This window comes from Nyctereutes procyonoides, unplaced genomic scaffold (genome assembly GCF_905146905.1).
Source record: "Nyctereutes procyonoides isolate TBG_1078 unplaced genomic scaffold, NYPRO_anot_genome, whole genome shotgun sequence".
NCBI lineage: Eukaryota > Metazoa > Chordata > Mammalia > Carnivora > Canidae > Nyctereutes > Nyctereutes procyonoides.
In genome coordinates this window covers 22,400,121-22,412,417 of record NW_026575048.1, presented here as the reverse complement: position 1 = coordinate 22,412,417, position 12,297 = coordinate 22,400,121, and the positions used below count along the sequence as shown (strand labels likewise).

General features: G+C 43.9%; 1 protein-coding gene and 1 long non-coding RNA gene across 6 annotated transcripts in view; one reads left to right on the top strand and one right to left on the bottom strand.

The window, feature by feature from the left end:
* The window catches only part of LOC129510913 (uncharacterized), a 38,032-nt gene that overhangs the window by 19,138 nt on the left and 6,597 nt on the right, over positions 1–12,297 (top strand). The window lies entirely within an intron of this gene.
* The window catches only part of PLB1 (phospholipase B1), a 139,453-nt gene continuing 137,763 nt past the window's right edge, over positions 10,608–12,297 (bottom strand). For all 5 annotated transcript variants that reach the window (XM_055327243.1, XM_055327241.1, XM_055327245.1 and 2 more), the window contains one exon: positions 10,608–11,022. In XM_055327243.1, the coding sequence (XP_055183218.1) occupies positions 10,819–11,022 (204 nt within the window). In that variant the 3' untranslated portion in view covers positions 10,608–10,818. The remainder of the gene's footprint in view (positions 11,023–12,297) is intronic.

Below are 12,297 nucleotides of genomic sequence, written 5' to 3'. Positions count from 1 at the left end.
CCCCAATGTGTATAGCAGCAATGTCCACAATAGCCAGACTGTGGAAGGAGCCTCGGTGTCCGTCGAAAGATGAATGGATAAAGAAGATGTGGTCTATGTATACACTGGAATATTACTCAGCCATTAGAAACAACAAATACCCCCCATTTGCTTCAACATGGATGGAGCTGGAGGGTATTATGCTGAGTGAAGTAAGTCAATTGGAGAAGGACAGACATTATATGGTCTCACTCATTTGGGGAATATAAAAAATAAGGAAAAGAACTAAAAGGGAAAGGAGAGAAAATGAGTGGGAAATATCAGAGAGGGAGACAGAATATGAGAGACTCCTAACTCTGGGAAACGAACAAGGGTGGGCAGGGGGTTGGGGTGATTGGATGATGGGCACTGAGGGGGGCACCTGACAGAATGAGCACTGGGTGTTATGCTATATGTTGGCAAATCGAACTCCGATAAAAAATATACAAAAAAAAAAAAAAAAAGGCTGTGATGATTGTCCTCCGAGGTCAGAAACTTAGCAAGTAATAGAATGAGCATTGAAGTCTGACAACAAGGTGTCAGATGAGTTAAAACAACAAGAAAAATATCAGGGCCAATAGCCCCTGACAGAAAGGGCTGTCCATAGTTATGAAATACAAATGATGATCTCGTCAGATCCAACGAGAAAACAAAACATTGAAATTATCAAAAAATCTGTATTGAATATGGATTTTTATATACATCCCTCCCTAATGATAATAAACCCATCCCTAAGTGTGTACAGTACATTCAGATACAGGCTGATGATGTGAGCCATATGGATTAGCAAGATATTTAGAAACTAGGCATTTGGTACATGTCAACAAACCACTACACTTTTAAAAGCAATGTTTGAAATCCTAGGTTCTGAATTCAACACCTCACAAAATTCACTAAATGCAATGAAAGACATTTAGAGGTATTTTTTTTTCCCTTTAGTTTTCTTTCTAGCAGAGGCAAAGAGCCACATGCCATAAGGACTAAAATAAAACCAGGGAAACCACACAGCACAAAAGGAATAGGTACTTGTCTGCATACACTGTTGGAAGAGGCAGAGAAAACATTGCCAAGTGTTAGAACAAATTATGAAGTGTTGGGCATCTGGATAAAATAGGGATTTAAAAAAAACCCAACATATCTTAGCCTATGGTATTTGTTGGATTATTTGAGCTTTACATACAGTTGCTGTGTGTGTGTGTGCGTGCGTGCGCTCATGTACCATTAAAAATGTATCAGTGAAGATATATTCTCAATAGAAAACTACTTTAATAAAATAAAGCTTTGGAAAAACCATGGAAGTGTCCTCACACAGGTAGTTATTTCTTTGACTAGAATAAACATTCCTGGGTGAGAAGAATACAAATACAGCACCACTGGTGAAATTCTTTCACCCTATCATTCATTGGTGAGCTCGTGCAGCAAAACCAGGAGTGCCCAAAATGAGATAGCCTATCATCAGTGTGATAATTGTTACAAAAACAAGATTTTAAAGTATAAGAGAATCCTTATAATGTTTTGTAATGAGCTGGGAAATCACCATGAAAGTATTTTGGCAACATGCTTTTAAGAGCTATCAAACTTGAAGATGAATTATGCATTTTTTTTTATTAATAGGCAACTGTTTCAAACTTGCTGACCTTTTGTATGATGACAATTGGTTGTCAGTCAGTAGGTCACCTAGCAAATATTTTAGGAAAAAAAAAACCCTCACTTTATGGAAAAGAGGAGAAAGTGATTGCTTTTCAAAAGTAACTTGTGGAATGTGGTATGCCAAGGTGCTTTTAAAAAACCAAAAAATAAAAAAATAAAAAATAAATAAAAAACCTAGGTAGAGGTGGGAATTGATTTGAAAACAGATATTTGGTGGAGCACCTGGGTGGCTCCGTGGTTGAACATCTGCCTTGGCTCAGGTCATGATTCCAGGGTCCTGGGATCGAGTTCTGCACCAGGTTCCCCTTAGGGAGCCTGCTTTTCCCTCTGCCTATGTCCCTGCTTCTCTCTGTGTGTCTCATGAATAAATAAATCTTTTAAAAAAGAAAAAACAGATGCTTGGAAATGTGACTGTTATGTTGCTCTGTAGCTGACCATAATGAGCATCTAAAAACTTTGTAAGTTAAACAAAAACTAAGAAGTAAACTTTATAAATCCGTTTCTGAAATCTCAAAATGAAGAGTAGCCATGTGGTTTGAACCCATTTGTGAAAAATAAGACACCTTAGAAGTTGCTAGATAAAAGATGGACATCAGGTAGAAGGATCTTTTATTAGTGACATTTCAACAAAAATCTTTGTATAACTGAATGAGAATCATGATTTAGTACAACTAACAAGGTCTGCCTTCCGTTTGGAGCTACCCATCTTTGCCAGATATTTTTTTTTTTTTTTTTTAGCTAGGACAACCTTTGAAAGCAAGTTCAGCAATAAAATTAATTACAGACCTATGAATAGTTACATTACAAAGCTTTAAATCAAGATTTTTAAAAAGCAGTGAAATTATTCAATCAAAACACTACCCCCCCCAAAATACTAGTATTTGCCCAAGAGCAAAATAGGTATTTCATTTTTATCTTTAAAATTTTCTATTTTTGTGACTGTCTTAAGATAGGTATAGTTAAATCTATAACTTACAAATAAGGGTGTCTACACTGGGGTCTATGTGCTAACATTTGTAGGTATGTAGTATAAAGGCACTACAGCAGCCTGTAAAACCTTTGAAAGTGACCTGTGTCGTCCTCGTGGGGGTTTCCTAATGCCCTGCCCAGGACATGTGAGAATGGGGCTCAGTTCCATAGGCTGACAGGCTGGCTGACTGATTTAAGTGAATGAAGACACTTATTGGTGACAGTGTTTGTGTCCTAGAAATAACCTAAACATCAACTGGGGTGGGGTGGGGGTGAGGTGGGGATGGAAAGCCAGAATAAATAAATAACCATTTGGCAGAGCAATGAGAGCAAATGAAATAAAAAACAGAGGAGCTTCATATGAATAATAGTAGTTAAATTTGTTGAGTGTTCATTTGGTGCCGGGTGATGCTCTGGGCTTGGCACCTCCCTGAACTCCCATAGCACTCGGGGTGGGGGATCCAGAGCCAGCCTGGGGCTGGCGTCACAGGTGCCAGTGAGGCCTTCTGGAAGGAGGACTGCCCTGGGGACAATTCGGGAAACTGCTTATGTTCTTGTGTCTCCCCAGGGGATTTGAGGCCCAAAGAGATCTTGAGCATGTCCCCTACTGTGTAAAATGGGTTACAAAAATAGAACCGGAAAAAAGGTCGAAATTGAGCCTCCATCTATAATGACGTTATCATTGATTTGCTGGTCACAGGAGATATGCTCTGAGCTATTTTTCTAGCAAGTGGAAAAAACCAAGCTGCCCTGTAGGCCTCCTTTGTGTGGGGCCTGCTCTGCTGGGCCATGGGGCCCTGGGCACCTAGCTCTCTGGGTGATTGACACCCCATGGCTGCCTCCTTTCTCCTCCCCTTGGACAGGGGCCAGGGGTGCAGTGATGGTTTGTCACTCTGGCTTTTGAGAGCACAAGGAACTAAATGCTCTAGGGGTGGGGACCGCTTTGTGGGCATGTGACCTATGAGTCACACAGGACCTCATTCCCAGAAGGGCCCTATGCTGCTCTTAATGCTCTGCTATCACCATCTTAAAATTGTTAAATTCTCAACGAGGGGCCTCATATTTTAATTTTGGACTTGACACTGAACTATGTAGCCAGCAATGCCGCTAGGCCAGGGTGGGCTGGTCCTGGGGAGAGATGGCTTGGCAGCTTGTTCCAGCGGCTGTGGCTGTAAACCCCAGGCCCACTTTGACCTTTGAAGTAGAGGTTAGAAATGGACTTCACCTAAGCCTGGGCTTTGCCAGGGGACTCTAATATGCCAGAGTGGGCAGAGGAGGCAGCTGCTGCTCACGTGATTTGGGAACAGGTAGTGAGAGCCTGTTCCCCTCATATCCTGGATCCTGGGATGTTCCCCAAGTGCAGGGCCAACCCAAGATGATAGCATTTGAGAAGACACCATACCATCAGCCTTCTGGAATATCAGTAAAGACAAGTTAAGGTTGAATTTAATGATGCTCTGAAAGGAAGAGCCAGAGGCCTGCCCTGGGGCTGCCTTGCTCACCTCTGAGGGTGGGAACCAGGGCTACAGCCTCCCCTTTGGTGCCAGCTCCAGACTGAGCCTCTGCCAGAAGGCCAATCCTTTTATTCCAGGCTCAGGTTGAGAATGTATGGAGAACTGGGGTAGGTCATGTGCTGCCGAGGGCCGGGATAGTAGGGCTCATGGACAGACATCCAGCGCAGGTCATACACAGGAGAGGAGCATCATGCAGCTCCTGTTCATCAAGCAGCTCCTCTGCCAGAACCTTTTCTCACTTAATCCATAAACAGCCTTTTAAAGTAGACATTATCACTATTTGATTACAGTTGAAGAAATAGGGTTATTTCTAATAATCCAGGGTCAGAACCCTGTTTGCTCCTGTCTGAACTCCTGCTCTCCTACCTGTTGCTTGTGGTGGATTCTTCAGTCACTGAGCCTGGGCGGTGCTTGAGGCTTTAGTTGGTCATGAAGAATGAAATTCAAATGAGGGAAGCATTGTCCGTGAGGAACATAATTAGGGGAAGTGTCTGTTCTCTCCCTACCTGTCTTTGTCCTGCCTTTCTTTCCCATACCTGCCCTGCCACCCCCCCCCCCCCCGCCCCGGGCCCCAACACACACACACCATGTGAGAGCACCCTGATGGCAGCACACTTGTCCGCCTGTCATGGAGTGGCATGGCCAGGGCCCCACAGAGGTGGACTTGGGGCCCCTTCAGGAGGGCACACATTCCCTTGTCCCTTGGTCTGTCACAGTGCCAGCTGCCCTAGTTGTGGAACTAGCTCATAGTGACAAGTCTTCTGGACATTGCACAGAGATACAGGACGTGTGCACTTGAGTGGCCGCCTCCTGCTGTAGGCTGGTAAGCTCTTGCTGCCATGCACGAGTGTCTTGTTGCTGGGGTGCTGGCCCCAAACCGGCCTGCTCCTGGGAGGCTGGGTCCATGGCCAGCTGAATCTGGGGCCTGCCCTGATGCAAGGTCCTTTTTTCCAAGGTCAACTTTGACTTATGTTTCCTTTGCTGTGGCGACTTTGTGATGAATGCTCATTTAAGTTCTCTATATGACCCTTGGGAACAGCCTTTCCACCTTGGCTGGGAAAGTGGAAGTTTTTCTGGGTATGTCTTCAGGCTTGAAAGCCTAAAATGGCTCCCTCCAACTGGTCAATGAATAAATAGGCAACTTAATTTAGCTCAGTTCTTGTATAAAACGTCTTCCTCAGTTTTTTAAATTCAAACATATGATGAAATATATATGTACAGAAAAAGTTGGAAATGCACATAAATTCAATTTAAAGAACAGTTATCAAGCAAGTTCACATTAAGAAGTCACAATTCTAGTGTCCCTGAAGTCCTCCATGAATCCATCCTCATCACTATCCCCTCTTTTCAAAGGTAACTTTACTGATTTTTAGGATATTGTTACACTGATTTCCTTGACCATGTTCACTACCTGTCTCCATATTTAAGTAGAATCATGTTACACGTATTCTTTGTAAAACTTTCAACATTGTATGTAAGATTCACCCGCGTTGATGAATGCAACTGTCATGATTCATTTTTCACTGATGCATAAATGCTCTAGTGGGTTAGTATACCGTAAATTATTTTCCCAATCTGCTGTTGATGGACACCGATCTGTTTCCAGTTTCATTGTTCTTATGAAACACTGCTGTGAATATTCTCTCCCGAGAGAGATGTGTTTGCAAATGTTTTCTTTGGGAACTGTTACCTAGAGATGGACTTACTGGCGCGTCCATTCCCACTTGTTCAACTTTACTAGGTTTTAATGATACTTTAGGTTTCATACATTTTCTCGTAATTTTTTAAAAATTTGTTTTCTCGTTAGTTATTTTAAAAGCCATTCCTTTTTAATTTTTTAAAAATTAAAAATGCTATTTTCATGCAACAGTAAGATGAACACATGTCAAAGACTTTCAGTAATTAATGAGCGAATCATTGAGATGGCTAAGCCTGGATCAAGGGAGAATTTGAGGACTGGAGATTTACACTGTTAGTTGGTCACAGAAATGCTGAAATGATATTGCTAATAGATACAAAACTGGTTAATGTCCAACAGGGTGATAAAACTGTAACCTTGAGGTAATCTTTTTATCATCAGTCAGAAATCCACAGTCAACAGAAATTTCATAGTATGTGGGTTCTAATCAAATAGTAAACAGCAAAGTCAAATGCAGGTATATTCTAGATAACTAAATATTTCTTAGATGAGTTTGTTAATAACCTCGACATGTCACTCTTCTGCCGTCTTTCCAAGTTTGGGCTATTTTTTCTTCACAGTACTGTATTTTGCTTCCAAGTCTTTGTAAGGATCAAAGGAGACTGTATTAAAGTGCTTTGTAAATTGTAAGGTACCAAATTTGTTTTTATTATCATGGTTGTTTCATAAAGCCCCTTGAATAAGCTATTAGAATTAATGCTATTATGGGAAGGGAGTTAATTACTGAATACCTGTTTTGGAGTATTTTTTGTCTTTTGTTTTAAAGATTTTTTATTTTATTTTTTTAAAAAATATTTATTTATTCATGAGAAACACAGAGAGAGAGGCAGAGACACAGGCAGAGGGAGAAGCAGGCTCCATACAGGGAGCCTGATGCAGGGACTCGATCCCGGGTCTCCAGGATCACACCCTGGGCTGAAGGCGGTGCTAAACGACTGAGCCACCCGGGCTGCCCAAGATTTTTAATTTATTTTAGTATTTTAGAGGGAGCTAGAGTGGTGTGAGGGAAGGGCAGAGGGAGAAGCATATTCCTCGATGACCAGGCTCTAGCCCAGGACCCCCTCCCCCACCCCCCCATTGTGACCTGAACCAAAGGCAGACACTTAACCAAATGGCCCACCCAGGCACCCCTTAATCTCATTTCATTCTTACAAAAAGACTGAAAAGACACAAATCTGTTTTAGTTATCTCTGTAAGGCTAATAGTCGTGCCTACCCTCATAGGGCTATTGTCAGAACTAATGAGTAATAAAGACCGGCTGCTAAAAACAGTACCTGGTATACAAAAAATACACAAGAAATGTTGATTCACTGAGTGTTTGATCTGTTATTTGAATACTTCTACTGAAGTTTATTTGTCTTTAATACCAATATATTTGAGTCCTAGAAATTCTGTTCTCAGTTTCTGCCTTTAAAAAAAATGCCTTATTCTGGTTTCATGTTTTAAATTCCTTTGCCTTTAATCTTTCTGAACATGCTTATGGGCTGTCTTCAACACTACTGTTCTTTTATTTTAAAACAATTTTTTTAACACTACTGTTACGTAAAATGTCCAGTTGTTGCGTCTATAGCTTCTCACGGCCTTGTTTCTTCAATTTTTTTCCTAATTAAAAGATTTGCTCGCGGCTCTAACCCCACACATCCTCTAGGAAAATAAATCTTGGTCCTTACAGTTTAATTTTTTAAATCCTAGATTATTAACTGGAAATGGCAGGCTTCTTCAGACCAGTTGGAAGTAGAGAAACTCCTGGTGGTGTCATCCCAGCCTTGGGAGGATAATATCCCCCTGGGCTAGGTTTTTATTTTACAACACACTTATTTACAACTTGGCTTACTTCCCTTCTAGAATCACCTGTCTTGTATTTCCAGGTTGTTCCCCCAACCTGGACACCAGTATTCATTTGGATGGATGTCCATTTTGTAATGCAAGTATAACTCTAGGCCACTTCCCACTTCCCTGAATCTGGGTTTTTTTCTCTTTAGTTATTTTAAAGAGGAAAAGAGGAAGATAATAGGGATGTGAGGCTTAATGACCCTGTGCCATGATGTCTTTCGTAGTGTCAGCACTCTGTCAGCTTTTACTGGTATTATTTTTCTTTGTACTACTCTTTCGTATAAATCCAATGCAGTCGGACAGTACAACCATTGCAAGAATTGAGTCGCTGTGAACTCCTTTCCATGGTGTCCCCTAATCCGGCTGTGTCTGGATCCACCAGCCTTGCTTTTCCAGCTTGTTATCCCCTGTGCACACCACACTCATTGGCTTCTCCATGTAGATGGAGTTTGTCTAGTCTAAACCCCATTCTTGGCTGCCTCTGACCAAGTCCTCTCCCATCCTTCAGAGTTCAAGGTTCCAGGTCCTTCATGGAGAAGGCTTTTGACGAAGTTTAATCCACACTGATCTCTTTTGAACTTAAAACTCTCTGTGGAGAGCACCATGGAGCATAGCATTCTCAGGATTTGGTGGCTTCATTCATGGTGGGGCCATGGGTGTTATCCCCACTAGATGGATCATTTTTCCAAAGGGGAGGAACATGGCATGCATTCAATGTGTATAGATTACTTCCAGGTACAAGTAGTGACTCACATATTTTAAATTTCTGGGTTTTTAGTATGTATTTGGGGGGAATTTAGGGCCTGGCTCATGCTTTTATCTCTGTTTCTGCCATGTGTATCCTTGGTCACCAGGCTAGGATCTTTTTTTTGTTGTTGTTGTTAGTTTTTTAGACTAGGGGCTCCTGGATTACTCAGGTATCATAAATTCCAACCCAAGTGAGGACAGACTTGTGGTTATGAATTCCATGATTCTTGAAGTGGGAGCTATTGGAGGAATGAAAACTAAAGGAATAGGAAAAAAGGGCATGGTGGTGCTGGACTCTTGGAATTCATGGGTCATCTTTGCTGTTAACCATGGCAAACCAGGGGCACAAGTTGGGATGTGGCAGGTCACATATAGGACATGTATGATTCAGTCATTGTGTTTTTTGGTCCATAGAAGAAATGGGACAGGTATGCTGTTCCCAGAGACAGAAACAGAAATTGAAGCCCAAATGAACACTGGCCCTGGATCTAGGTTCTTTGGGGACTCTGTTCTGCTTGCCAAAGAGATAAGATGATGGAGGGAAGGCAGGCAGTCTTCATTAATACATTCCTGCCCAATTCCCAAACCCATCTCTGGACCTCTCTACTCCCCTGACAATCTGGATCCTATCCCAACTCTTCACAAAGGAGAAAACAACCCCCTTTTATGTGTGCAGTATTCGAGATTTGCAGAGCATTTCCAGCAGTACTATGAGGCAAGCAGAATGACCACTCTGATTCCAGTCTTACAGATGAGCTATGAGAAACTGGCTGGTGATGGGGTTTGCTCTGAAGGCTACACATTCAGGGATCCCTGGGTGGTGCAGCGGTTTGGCGCCTGCCTTTGGCCCAGGGCGCGATCCTGGAGACCCGGGATCGAATCCCATGTCGGGCTCCCGGTGCATGGAGCCTGCTTCTCCCTCTGCCTGTGTCTCTGCCTCTCTCTCTCATTCTGTGTGACTATCATAAATAAATAAAAATAAAAAAAAAAAACCTGAAGGCTACACATTCAAATGGTATGTCTGGGTTTGTTTGTTTCTTTCCTTCTTTCCTTCCTTCCCTTTTTTCTTTCCTTCAAGATTTTATGTATTTATTCACGAGAGACACGCAGAGACATAGAGGGAGAGCAGGCTCCTTGCAGGGAACCTGATGTGGGACTCGATCCCCAGACCCAGGATCACACCCTGATCTGAAGGCAGATGCTCAATTGCTGAGCCACCCAGGCATCCCTATGTCTGGGCTTTCTAATGTTTTGTTTTGTTTTGTTTTTTTGTCATCCCAAGCTTTGGAATCAGAGAGGTACTTAGAATGCAGATGATAGTGAATTCTCTTTTGTGTTCTTTGAGGGGAAATACACAGGACTTACAATTTGCCATTTTAGAGTGAACAGTTTGGTGGCATTTAGTGCGTTCACAATATTGTGCAACTCGTACCTCCATTTTTCCTCACTCCTTCCCTGGGATTTTGTGTAGCATAGAGAGAATCTGTGTAAGACATCCAGCTCAGGGCCTTGTGCTCTACCAGGGGCTCGATGAATGTAGCCTGTATTCCTGGACTCTCTCTAGAGTACTCCCCAAATTCTGGTGGTGTAACAAGAGCAATTCTTTCCTAAGGTTAGCACTTGAGAAAATCAGTTAGATGAGATAGATTAAGTTTCATGTCCAATCCTTTTTTTTTTTTTTTAAGACATTTCAGTTTTTCTCTTCCAGATAACTTTCCTCAGGAACTCCTCCTATGCTCAGAACGATCAGACCTATTTACCTACCAGTGTACCAGAACAGCATTGCACTATGCTACATGGAGTTTCTTGCTTTTTTTTTTTTTTTTGAAGGAATTTGTCTTCTTAGCCAGGTACCACAGCCTTGGAGGTACCACAGCGTTCCACGTTATCTTGTGTCCCAAATGAGTATATAAAAGCTTCGTGTTGGATTGTACTTGAATCATGGCCAGCCAGCTCCAATATTCTAGCCACCACCTGATGGCCAGCATTTTTCCCACCTTTTAAATAGTGGGTTCGGTGACGGAGGATCTGCTCCTGGGATGCCAGGCCTGACAGAGGCAGGTCTGCACTCTGGTTGGCCATCTCTGGGGCAGCTCCAGCTGAGAAAGGATAATGAAAGACTAGAGCTCGCACACCTGCGTCGCACAACAGATGGAAAGTGAGAGCTTCAAACAGGCTAACCCAAGAATAGAATGGCTTTGGCCTTTATTTAAATTTGGCAATTCCAGGAGCATAGGCCCCAGGCCCCAAAGAGTCGTGACTGTCCCTTTGGCTTCCCATGTCACCAGGTGTTGAAGCTCTCTGTGGTGGCCAAGGTGGCTGAGGTAGAGGGCTGGTGAGGAGTGTGGCTGGGGAATTTAAGATGAGCACGTGCATGTGGCTGGAGGCTTAGAAACTCATAGTGCGCAGGCTCATTGGAGGATTTTCCCTCTGGTGACCTCTTAAGGCTCTCCAGGCCATCACTGTGCCAACACCAAGTATAAGGCCGCCTCCTGCCGCCACAGGCACGGCCCAGGAGAGCACGTTGGGGCCTGCTTCAGAATGGTCTTGGAGGAGCTGGCTGTTCCTCAGGGTGTGGAGGTAAGGGCTCTCCTGTGGAGAAGGAGAGGGTCAGGGGTTAAGGGCATCGGAAAGCTACCCATCTGCCCACATCAAGCTTGCTTAGTCCCTATCCTGGTGATGGTGTGATAACCTTGCATGTTTTCACATTCATCCCCCAGTTTGTAAGCCTCCTGCATCTACACTGTGCCCAAACCTTCTGAATGAGGATGGGTCTGCAAAGTGGTCAATACCTAGCTAACCTCCCTCAGTTTCTCACCAGCATCTCCTCTCCCGTCAACCAGATTTTGAAAGATTGGGAACCAATAGGTGACCAAAGGAAGAGAGTCCTGGGGGCTGCAGACCCCCCACCTCTGTTTCCTCTAGGCCACCACTGTGCCCATCCTCCCTTAGGAGTTCCCCAGGAGCAGGGACAACAGTCAGCTGCATAGAGGACCAAGCATGAGGAAGGCCCCGAGGGGAGATGTTTGGTTCTGCCTCCCTGGATTCTCTCCTTCCTCCATGAGGAACATGATATGGAGCTCTGGTTAGGAGCTGAGAGAGTACCTAAGGGTTAAGATGTGACCACAGTCATGGTCCCATTGGCCAATAGGCCACGTTCAGAAATAAGCACATCACAAAGGAGCCTGGGTCGTGTCTTTTGAGAGGTATAAACAGGAGAGAGACCAACACAGATGTTTCAAAGGCAGCAGCAGTAGGGTGAGGGAAGGGAACAGTGGTCTAGTTGGGCAGCACCTGAGCCTGGAAGGCTGTGGCTGTCTCCCTTGGGCAGAGATGGGATGAGCCTCCAGGAGGAGCAGATGGTGGGGTGAGGGAACAGACCTGGGAATTGTGGGCCTTGTCTGGGAAGCTCCCCTTTTTTCTAGGAACATAACATGTCAATGGCCATAGAGGAAGCTGGGCCTCCCCTCTGGATGCTCCAGTGGGCAGCTGGGACCAGGGAAGGGTTTCAAGCAGCCTTGATAAGACTTGAGTGACCTTCTATGTAAGCCACATAGTGCCTGGCAGTGGTCACAGGATGCACAGGAAAAGGAGAGAAGAGCTGGGGAGCATATTAGGAGCTTGGTCAGAAGTCCGGGTGAGGGTAGTAAGAGAGAATGTGTGGGGAAGGGAGGAAGGAGGAGTACAGGCTCCCAGGACAGGCACAATGTCTATTTCTCTCTACACACCCCCCACCCCTCTGCTACTGCACCACTGCCCATTCATCTTCCTCTCATGAGTGCTGCACCCATGAGACCTATTGCTCTTTCCATCCCACACCCTGAGGAGCTGTGACGTCTCAGGGACAAGGATGAATGGTGAGATTTG